Source organism: Schistocerca gregaria, chromosome 1, assembly GCF_023897955.1.
Source record: "Schistocerca gregaria isolate iqSchGreg1 chromosome 1, iqSchGreg1.2, whole genome shotgun sequence".
Lineage (NCBI taxonomy): Eukaryota > Metazoa > Arthropoda > Insecta > Orthoptera > Acrididae > Schistocerca > Schistocerca gregaria.
This window is the reverse complement of record NC_064920.1, coordinates 645,244,045-645,256,294: the sequence shown is the minus strand read 5'-3', so window position 1 is coordinate 645,256,294 and position 12,250 is coordinate 645,244,045. Positions and strand designations below refer to the sequence as shown.

Here is a 12,250-nt window from a genome sequence, read left to right as displayed (position 1 = left end):
AGGCAATATATACAGTGAGATGGAAGGATTCATGATTGCAATACAGGATCACTAACAATAAACACCAGATATTACAGCAAGCATATTATTAAAGATCCCAATGCCACAACAGATAAATGCAGACTTTGCAAACAACAAATAGAAACAGTAGATCACATCACAAGCGGATGTACAGTACTAACAAATACAGAATACCCCAGAAGACACAACAATGTAGCAAAAATAATACATCAACAGCTTGCCTTACAACATAAACTTATAAAACAACACGTTCCCGCATACAAGTATGCACCACAAAATGTACTGGAGAATAATGAATACAAATTATACTGGAACAGAACCATTATAACAGATAAAACAACACCACATAACAAACCTGACATCATAGTCACTAATAAAAAGAAGAAAATAAGACAACTAATCGAAATATTCATACACAATACAACAAATATACAGAAGATAACAAGAGAAAAAATTGAAAGATGCATCCAACTGGCTGCGGAAGTCAAGGACATGTGGCATCAGGATAAAGTTGACATTATACCAACTATACTATAAACTACAGGAGTCATACCACACAATATCCAACAGTACATCAACACAATAGTTTCATCCAAACATATACATACAACTACAAAAATCTGTAATTATTGATACATGTTCAATTACCCGAAAGTTCCTAAATGCAATGTAACATATACCATACAGTTAAAAGGAAGTCACGCTTGATCAAGGTCCGCGTCACTTTCTACTTTTGACCAGACATAATGTCTGAGATAAGAAAGAAATGATAATAATAATAATTTGTGGGCAGCTTTCTCTGCTCATGCACATTGTACACAAGATAAAACATCTCATTTTCCATTTTGTTTCCTCCAAATATAAGAAGTTCAGCAGAAATGTTGTCAATACCTGGATCTCTGCTGTCTTTTTCCCCCCAGAGTTAAGTGAAACCATTGTTTCTCCAATACTATAGAAGAGAAATAACTTTATAGATACTACTTAGATTTTGGGCATTTGTTTTGACAAAAAAATGGAGATTACTCTTGAAAGCTTGGTTTTTATTCTAATTTGTCTTGACAAGTATATACGGGGAGTATCTTATAGAAATCAAACTTTACTGAGTCACTGAAAATGAAATAAATCTTGTGATTTTCTGTCTTAACATGATCATTACAAATTCTTAATACCTCAATTATGTGTAAGAAAATTTGAGCCAGATAAAGGAAGTATTACCAGTAAATATTATACAGCATTTAATTTAATCATTTGTAATTATTTCCAAACTGTAAAAAGACAGAATATCATTCATGTACTTACTTGTAGAGTTTGCATTTCTGTCTCTGGAGGTGTGCACTGCCTATGAAAAAAGCAATACCAACTAACAAACTATTTAATTAAAGTCCACACTGTAGGGGGCAATTTTGTATCGGTGCTTTTAGCACTATCTTTTCTACAAAATTTGTTGATCTTAATCGTTTTTAAATGCCACAAAAGATATTTAAAGTAAAGTAGACCTTAAATACTGAAATCATCCAAACCAATTCTGAATGAGTAAACAACATACAACATTACACAATCACATTTAATGTAGTAAGTACATCGTAAATGCTTCTCTAATCTATACACAAAAATATCTAAATTCCAGACAGTAATAAATGTCACGCAGAAAGAGCATATTAGATTCATTTGACAACCTGATATTTTACTAAACATCTAAACAATATACAAAAAGGGTTATTGTTATGCTCAGACTTTGGTTCTGCTTCTCCCTGCACTTCACACTATAAATCTCAGTATGTAAAACAGACTCTGAACACATGCCCATGGTCTCTCTCTCTCTCTCTCTCTCTCTCTCTCTCTCTCTCTCACACACACACACACACACACGCACGCACATGCACACTTTACTGTGGGTGGGTGTAGTTTTCCCCATTATCAAAATAATATCACCACAGCCATATGAAGTCACATTTTCATAAAAAGTATTCACTATATATTTCAAGTTTCTCACAAGTCTCTCACAACAGGAACTGGCACACAGTAAATAAAGAAAAAATACATATTTTGTAAAAAAGAATGATGTTACATAAAGCCATTGATAAACATTTATGATAAATGATTGTACACTCAGAAAACATTTCAATAACTAACATTTTTCAATTATGGAATGCCTGCTTTAAGAATTATACATAAACTACATAACAGAAAAGTAAAAAACTTTGAAATCCACAGATTTTATCAGAATATCAGCTACAAAATAGATTCTATAGCTTATTCAAAACATTCTGCAGCAAGTACGTCTCAAATACGAAGAATTCCACTATTATTTCTGAACATATATGTATCTAAAAATATATCTGAGGGTTTCAAAATTTATTCCAGACACCTTTAAACTCCCATGCAATATTGAAAAAAGTGTGGGGAATTTGTGCCCCCTGTCTAAATGAGGGTTTGTGACTATTATCAACTGCAATTTACAACTACAGACATTTCACATTGTTGTGTGCAGCATTTTTTCTCGTTACACAATAAATCAGAGAAATAAAGGTGGCAGGAAATTCCTTAATAAATAATTCTTAAAAAAACAACAATAAGGTAATATTGCATTTGTGACAAAGGGCCTGTACACAATATACAATAAGTCACAGTGCAAAACTAGTACAGTTGTAAAAAAACAACAGTATTAAAAGTTAAATACATAATGCCTCATTTATTTGAAGAAATAGAAAAATCTTTCATATTTATTTATTAGAAGAGAGTGTAAGAATTAGTTTTTGTGATCTGAAACATTCACGTATGTGGCAAGTGTGTTTCAAGGCACAGGTCAATATTATTACAGTTCTTTTCAGAGATTTTTCACTGTAACCATTCAATAATTGCATCACCATCCCAATTTAGCTCTCATTATGTTATCAAGGTAAACACACTGGCTTCATATACCAGTTACTGTAAGCATCCAGGAAGAAGTAAGTGAATTGTATACTTTACTAAGGGAGCAGTATTAACAGAAATTGGTACACTGTTTAGCATTCCCGAAAGAAAGAACTGTCAAATGACAACAATTGTTTCAAAATTTTTGGAGGAGGGCTGTATTTAACAAAGATAATTTAAAGCATTAATGCTATCTTAAAATATTACTTATAGTCATTAAAAGTGCCAGTTACAGTTTCCAGCAAGATGACGATCAAATGACAAACAGATTTTCTGGTGAAAAAATTTGAAATTAAAGATCAGCACTTCTTGACAGGCATCCTGCCTTATATATGATGGCGTCCATGTCTATAATGAGTTTTCTTTTTCAGCAACTCTGAAAATGTTTGAAAGTTCATCAACCAGTGTCTCATAGCGAAATGCTACTCTGATGTCTGGTACATTGGTCCTTGTTATGTCATTGCCAGCTACACCTTCTTTGGTATAATTGGGCCCCAACCAGTATTGTTTCATCTGGAACAAGAACATATCATTAAATCATACTTCTATTTACTTATTTCATCCAGAAAGAAAATACAGGACTGCACTTGCATTTCTAAATAGTAATTCTCCACATTTATTTTCTTCCCCTGTAACATGTGAAACTTGTTAAATGTATCTGACATGAGAAGCTTGACCTTGATATATTTAGTGTAATGCAACAGATTCATATGGGTTCCTGAAGATTGCAGTATGCTGCCAAAATGCATTCTGCCAATCTTATTTGGTACTAAATGTAAAATCTGCAAAGAAAGTTGTCCTAATTTAGTGCAAATGTTAAATATTTCTAATATGCTCATAAATACTTGATATAGGGCACAAAACCAACCAGCCATTGGACAAACTATCATTCTTCAGCACAATTGCTGATCCTGTTTGTCTTCATAAACTTCTGTTACCATTCACATGACTCTTTACTTCACAGGGTATTACAAAAAGGTATAGCCAAACTTTCAGGAAACATTCCTCACATACAAAGAAAGAAAATATGTTATGTGGACATGTGTCCGGAAATGCTTACTTTCCATGTTAGAGCTCTCATTTTATTACTTCTCTTCAAATCACATTAATAATGGAATTGAAACACACAGCATCAGAATGTACCAGCGTGACTTCAAATACTTTGTTACAGGAAATGTTCAAAATGTCCTCTGTTACCGAGGATACATGCATCCACCCTCCTTCGCATGGAATCCCTGATGCGCTGATGCAGCCCTCGAGAATTCCGTATTGTATCACGGCCGTCCACAATACGAGCATGAAGAGTCTCTACATTTGGTACCGGGGTTGCGTAGACAAGAGCTTTCAAATGCCCCCATAAATGAAAGCAAAGAGGGTTGAGGTCAGGAGAGCGTGGGGGCCATGGAAAAGGTCCGCCCCTAACAATCCATCAGTCACTGAATCTCTTGTTGAGAAGCATACAAATACTTATACTGAAATGTGCAGGAACTCCATCGTGCATGAACCACATTGTGTCGTACTTGTAAAGACATATGTTCTAGCAGCATAGGTAGAGTACCCCGTATGAAATCATGATAACCTGCTCCATTGAGCGTAGGTGCAAGAACATGGGGCCCATCAAGACATCACCATCAATGCCTGCCAAAACGTTCACAGAAAATCTGTGTTGATGACATGATTGCACAATTGCGTGCGTATTCTCGTCAGCCCACACATGTTGATTGTGAAAATTTACAATTTGATCACGTTGGAATGAAGCCTCATCTGTAATGAGAACATTTGCACTAAATGAGGACTGACACATTGTTGGATGAACCATTCGCAGAATTGTACCCATGGAGGCCAATCAGCTGCTGATAGTGCCTGCACACGCTTTACATGGTACGGAAACAACTGGTTCTCCCGTAGCACTCTCCATACAGTGACGTGGTCAACATTACCTTGTACAGCAGCAACATCTCTGACGCTGACATTAGGGTTATCGTCAACTGGACGAAGAATTGCCTCGTCCATTGCAGGTGTCCTCGCCGTTCTAGGTCTTCCCCAGTCGAGAGTCATAGGCTGGAATGTTCCATGCTCCCTAAGACCCCGATCAATTGCTTCGAACGTCTTCCTGTCAGGACACCTTCATTCTGGAAATCTGTCTCGATACAAATGTACCGCACCACGGCTATTGCCCTGTGCTAATCCATACATCAAATTGACATCTGCCAACTCCGCATTTGTAAACATTCCACTGACTGCAAAACCTCATTCATGATGAACACTAACCTGTTAATGCTATGTACTAATATGCTTGATGCTAATACTGAAGAGCAATGAGTCGCATGTCAACTGCATGCCAACACAAGCACCGAAGCCAACATTACCTTCCTTCAATTGGGCCTACTGGCAGTGAATCGAGGAAGCACAGTACATACTGACGAAACTAAAATGAGCTCTAACATGGAAAGTAAGTGGACACACGTCCACATAACATATTTTCTTTATTTGTGTGTGAGGAATGTTTCCTGAAAGTTTGGCCGTACCTTTTTGTAACACCCTGTATACAAACTGGTCTATATCCACAGTCAACACAACAATCTTTTGTTGGAAAATTGAAACTGTATATCTGTGTGTAACTTATCAATAAAGCTCAATTTTCAAATAATGAGAAATAAGGAAGTATTACAGATAAACAATTTAATTGCTACTGCGAAGAGATTCTTCAACCTTTCCAGAGTAGCAGAATCTTGTATTTTCAGGGTGTAAAGCACGCGCTTGTGTGCGCACGCATGCACGCGTGCACAAAAATGCCATTCTGCAAACAGTAATATGAGCAAAATAGGAGAGGGGAGGCATTCTAGCAGGATAACAATAATTTAGATACTCTTCACCTTAATCAAATGACAAAGGAGGGTAAAATCTGACAAAAACATTTCCATATTCAGAGAATGAGCTCAGGGAAGTAAATGCAGGCTTGCTGCATCACTGTTCGAAACAAGTTCCTAGTGAAGGTGGTGTGTCATTACCCTCCTCAGACCTGCCATGAAGTGCGGTGTGGTGTGGTGTGTACCTGTTGTTATGGATGAAGGGAAAGGAAAGGATGAAATCTAATGTCACCATCTGATGGACAGATCACCATGAATACTGTCTCATTTCCTCACTTCATAAGACATTGATGGAATTAAATCCAGGGCATTGGTGCAAAGACTGATGATCATGAACTTCACCTCTCCTCCTCCTGCCAGCCAAATACTGGCAATGAAAATTTTCCATCACCAGGATTTGAACAGTCTTATCTCAGAGTCTAAGGGCATCACACGTGTGTGTTAGCTATCAATTATGGAGGTGGGTATTCTAGTAAGATGACAACAATTTAATAACTTTTCACCAATGTTTGCACATTTGGAAGGTACTTTTTCCTGAATCAAATAACAGCAGAGGGTAAATTTTGATAAGAACGTTAGTAAATGACAATTGCTGTGTGGGGATTGAGTCACCACCACCTAGAGACAAGGCTGCGGTGCGAAATTCATAACAGGTCATGACGTCACTCCGAGAGGGCCACCATGTTGTGTTTCGAAGTGTTTGTTTATCTACACGTTTGTTGGATCGAGTGCTACATTCGTGCTTAAAACTAGCGATTACAGTGTTTACATGCAGTGAAGTTATTGTGAATATGGTTTACAAATTTTTTGTGCCAAGGTGTCATGGGAATTACAGAACTGGACCGAAATTAATGTTTCTTCCTTTCTGAAAGATGCGAATATGCGTCGGAAATGGCTTTCAGTGATTCATCGGGACAATTTCCAACCCACTGGGTACACGAAGGTATGTAAAAACTATATACCTAGTATAATTATTATTTTCTTTCTAGTGGAATATCATTAATTTTGGATAAATTTGACTAAAATTGTGAGCAAAAGTTTGTAGTAAATAGTATTCATTTTCAAGTGGCTTTATTTTGATTCTGAAAGTGAAATATAAATTTGTGGATATTGAAGGAAGAGGAATTTAATATTATACACAGTATTAGTGCAGAATTTTTCAAGTGAGTGTAAATAATAGTCGTCTTGTCCAGAAAGAATGTAGTTTATCACCGTGCATTTTTCACAAATGTACCCTATTTTATCATGTATATCGCAATATTATTTACATCCTGTACTCTTACATTTTCACTGGCTATTGATAAGTCTTAAGGAATTACATTACTGGTAAAAAATAATTGTAAACTATAGCTTCTGCTATATCGCGATAGATAAAGTTACATATTTTAACCATACGGAAAAGTACTCTCCTCTTTGCGTGGTATCATTTGCCAAAATCTCTGGCAGTTTACGAGATATGAGAGGCGTTATGAATATTTCATTCCCATGCATTGCGATCGGAAGTGAACTTGTTACAGATGCTCAATTTTTTCAAGATTGGAAGCAGATACTGATCCAAAGTTTTACAAAAATTTCAAAACTCATCTGTATTTCATACTCAGCAATAGAATGTATAATATGCATCAAAAACAAATTCATAGCGACCCCTATTTTGATGGCAACATTCTCAAATTTGATACTCATATGTGAAATACCACAATAGTTATGACCATTATCGAAATGATTGGCACTTCACCATGAAGCTGCCATACAAAGCTAAAAGTATTTCAGAAATCAATTATTCTTTGTGGAACAGATTCTGTAAAACCGTTGGACAAAGATTTGCAGGCCATGCGTCTCGATTCTTTCAGCGCAGCACCAAGCCAACCCTGGCCCGCTTTGCGTGATGTCACAAGAGCGTGCTGTGGCCTTCTCTTTACGTGGTGGTGATTGAGTACCATGTGTCAAGAAGAAAGAGTGTCGAATAAGTCTGTGGGGTAACTGTAATCTATCAATGAAAATTGGTTGTAGGCAATACTGTGCACCAAGTGTGTTCTACAGATTTAAAACAGTTGTTGCAGGAATAAAATGAATACATTTTGAACTAAATTCAACACATTTGCCTTCTAAAGCAATGCACAACATTAAAACTCAATATTACCAACCTATCCTATACAATAAATTCACTCAAACCAACTCCACACACCCACTACAAGGCTTCAGTTCAGATCCACAACTGGGTGACATTTGTCTACTTCACTTACATAGGTATCCTCAAAAATATTTAAGATGCTCTATAGCCACCTTAAAATTACAGAGTGTTTAATAAATAATACTAGAGAAGGAAAGTTGCTACTCACCATATAGCAGAGATGCTGAGTTGTGATAGGCACAACAAAAAGATTCACACTAATATAGCTTTCGGCCATTAACAATCTTTTTGTTGTGCCTATCGCGACTCAGCATCTCCGCTATATGGTGAGTAGCAACTTCCCTTCTCTGGTATTGTTACATTTCATCCTGGATTTTCCATTGTTTGATTTAATAAATAATACTATTTTTCACAACATTAATGAAGTTCTGTGAATGATAAACTACAGAGATTATCCTCTTGCAGTTAAAGTAATCTTACTGAGACTTTGTTTTTGTAAACAATAAATAATTATATGAAATGATTTAGTATCAGTGTCTTCATACCACCTGTTAGAGGTAGTTTATCCATGTAGCACATGGGACCTCACACTGTCAGGGGCACAGCCTAGTTTTTCAGATGAAAATTACCTGTTTGGAGTTATGAATTGAAAGTAGACTGCTAGCCACTAAAATTGGAACACCAGTAAGGATAGCCCATTTTAAAATTGTGTTTTATTGTGCACATACAAAACAATATGGAGAAGTAGGTGATTTAGAGGCATTAAAGAGTGTAAAATTTCCTGCCCCCACGACTAAGTGGTTGGTTATGCCTGACTGATATGCAGAGGATCTGGCTTCAGTTCCCAGTACTACCAGGAATTTTTCCTTGATGAGAGGCCTGGTTCAGGGTACTTTCAGCCTCAGGGTTCCAACTGAAGAGCTACTTGAATAACAAGTAACAGTTCGAAAGCCTGGGCAGTTGACTCCACGCCCATCCATACCACATCAGAATGTTGCCACTGGCATCTCCATCTACACTTTCGCTCAGCAAACCACTGTTAAGTGCATGGCAGAGGGTAGATAATATTGTACTGGGTTAGGGCTTGTTTCCATTCCATTCATGTACGGATTGTGGGAAGAATGACATCCATATGCTGCTGTAGGTAAAATTTATGAATGTGTATGTTATTAAATTTATGGCAATTTCTGATGAATGTGGCAACTTCTCCATGCTCCATTACTGCACTACAAAAGTGAGAAGCTGACCTACATCCTACAACAATTCACACACCTATACCAGTCATCACATGATGTTCAGAGAGGCAGGCTATGTGAACTGGGTCGATGACTCTAATACACCAATGTAGATAAGTAATTCATTAATTTTACTTCTTAGCCCTAATATATTTTGATGCATTAATGATAGTTGACATTTCACATTGTCTGAGATAAAACTGGGTGGAAATAAAATTTCTGCTGATTGGTGAAAATTTTTAACCAACAGCTGTGTTTGCTGATCCGATGTGCCAGAATTATGCTGTTTAGGTTCTTTTTCAAACTGAAGGTTCACTTCAATCTCGACATCTCTTAGAACTTTAGTTCTTTCTGTCCTACCTATGCTAAAGAAGGTGCTACTCCAGCACCTGTAACCACTGGCATTTTACCACTCATGGCATTGCCTTCCCCCTTAAATTTCTCCTATTAGCCCAGTCAGTTTATCATTCCCTTTCCTGTTGAGGTGTAGGCCATGCCTAGTATAATCCCACCTACAGAGAGAATCAACAGAAACCACAACAATATGTGACACCACACACGACCCAAGCAGTCTTAACTCATACTCTGTCTATTCTCCCACCAAAACTTATCATTCTTATGTTATTCAGAGATGATTTGGACTCAACTTGGACACTTTCCACACTAAACTCATCTATTACAACAATATTTAAATAATGAAATTGTTAAGCATTCAATCACACTGAGACCATTTACTCAAATATAAATAATAGTTTACTCATACATAAATAAGCTAGTACTTTTGCACCAGTGCACTCATGTTAAATCCCAACAAACTAATGCTAAATATTGTTGGAACAATTATTTATGTATTCTCGACAGAAGTATCTTTTGGTTTTCTTTTCAATGTGATTGACCACTTTTAAATTACTGTGGTTTCTAACATCAATTGTAAGCAATGTTTAAGTAATGTTATTGGCAAAATAGTAGCAAAATAGTAGCAAATCCCTTAAATAACTATACAAGAATGACATGTAAGGTATTCACGATGCATGCAGTAGTTGTATTATTGTGGAGAATATGTTGTTCTGACAGTCATTTGCATAATGGAAAAGATACAGATATGTAATAAATCCATAAATAAATTAGAAACATGTGAGTGGCTTTCAGGGATGATAGCTATAGTGGAATGCTATCATCTGAGATATTGTTTGTTGAAATCACATGAAGCTTTTAAAATCTGTTAATTCTGAAGTTCATTTTGAAAATGTTTAGTTACTGTAAAGTATTATAATTTTTTTTTTTTTTGGAAAATATTATTGTTTCATTGCATGTGCCTCACTTATCTGAGACTGCTGATGTATTCAGATTTTCTTCATTATTTGACTGATTTATTATAGAATTTCTAAGAGCTGTAAGTAGCCACACTTAATACTGCCCGACACACTGCCATTTCTGGTACACTGCCTGCTGTCCTAAGCAAGAAATGTCAAGATTCACTTTTCTGCCAGACAGTGTATATTAACCTCAAATATGGATCCTCTCAAGGAATATTACTTGTTTACCAAATCTACCTAAAAATTATCATAATGCTCCAAGTGCATAAAAGTACCACAAACTTCACTTTGCTCTTCCAGCCACTATTCTTAACAGTAATTCTAATACATTCTTGTTAAGTCTGCCACAGAAGTCAAATTATCGTAGACCTCCAAAATCAAAGACATCTTTTAGAGATTCAAGATACTAAAATCAGCTGGAGTCTTTCTGCAGTAATTTGTTGTAGAATGATTTTTATGTTTTACCTTGTGTGGGAAACCACTCATCAGTACAGAGTTCCTTGCAAGCTCACACATGTCACATGAGCTTAACTTCCACACCTGTGCTGCTATGCTGTACTCTTCCATCAATGGTTCCTGAAAGCAGGTAAAAATAATTTGAGCACACAATGGAAGAGAGGTGGAGAGGGGTGGGGTGAGGAGGGGGGGGGGGGAAGGTGTGGGGGTGAGCAAGAAGTGTGATAGAGAGAGAGGAAAAGAGAGAGAGAGAGAGAGAGAGAGAGAGAGAGAGAGAGAGAGAGAGGGGAAAAGAGAGAGAGAGAGGGGAAAAGAGAGAGAGAGAGGAAAAGAGAGAGAGAGAGGAAAAGAGAGAGAGAGAGGAAAAGAGAGAGAGAGAGAGAGAGAGAGAGAGAGAGAGAGAGGAAGAGCAGTATTTTCATTGAAAAACAAGAGCAAATAAGAAAAGGGGGGAGACTCAATTTGTGTTTTTGGGAAGTGATTTACAGACAGCATGTAAAATCTAAATCTGAAGGGCATTCCACCAACCCATTCTCCTAAGCATAAATGAGATCTATCACACAAAATGTAGATCTGGATGGCTGCTCTTGCTGAATAAGAACTTAGGGCCTCGACCACTCTACCAACTCACTCTGATAAGGTCAAATGGAATCTATCAAATAAAAACTTACAGGGAAGTTAATCAACTACGTAAGACTTGAGAACTTAATTTGAACCTTAGTTGATGGGGAGTGTGTTTCTGAACTTCATGCTACTCCAACTTTGGACAAAACAGTGCATAATACATTCTGGGACCTCACAAATGAACCTGAATGTTTTTAAGAGTTCCTAAAAGCTATACATAATCTATTTTATCATGGACTAGTGACCCGCCTTTTATTTGCACAGGCAGCACTGAATATCTGCACCCAGACAACTTGTCTGGTGTAGCAGTAATGTTGTTTACCACACACTGTTTAGAATTATGATTAACATTTCATAAAAATAAAATGATTTATGCTGCACACAGCACTTGACAGTGTACTGTAGCATGATTAACATTTCATAAAAATAAAATGATTTATGCTGCACACAGCACTTGACAGTGTACAGTAGCACTAAAGTCATGAGCTGCTGACCAGTAGAGCTCAGTGTTTTGGATAGCCCTTGGGCTAGGGACCATCTGTATACACAACAGAAGGATCATCTTAGTGTCAATAAACTACATTACAGGGATGAAGTATGGCTATTACACACTTCCTCCTGCTTAGCCAAATCGAGCTAATCAGTTGCTTCTTTTTGCATTTGGTCTATGGTGGGCCTTAAGGA

The 12,250-nt window shown here is 36.8% G+C and overlaps 1 protein-coding gene across 8 annotated transcripts in view; it reads right to left on the bottom strand.

Moving 5' to 3' along the window:
- Nucleotides 1–1,564: 1,564 nt before the first annotated feature.
- Nucleotides 1,565–12,250, bottom strand: part of LOC126360846 (AMP deaminase 2) — a 425,281-nt gene continuing 414,595 nt past the window's right edge. For all 8 annotated transcript variants that reach the window (XM_050007748.1, XM_050007744.1, XM_050007745.1 and 5 more), the window contains 2 exons: nucleotides 10,952–11,062; nucleotides 1,565–3,447 (listed from right to left, as the gene is read on the bottom strand). In XM_050007748.1, coding sequence (XP_049863705.1) covers nucleotides 3,283–3,447; nucleotides 10,952–11,062 — 276 coding nt within the window. In that variant the 3' untranslated portion in view covers nucleotides 1,565–3,282. The remainder of the gene's footprint in view (nucleotides 3,448–10,951; nucleotides 11,063–12,250) is intronic.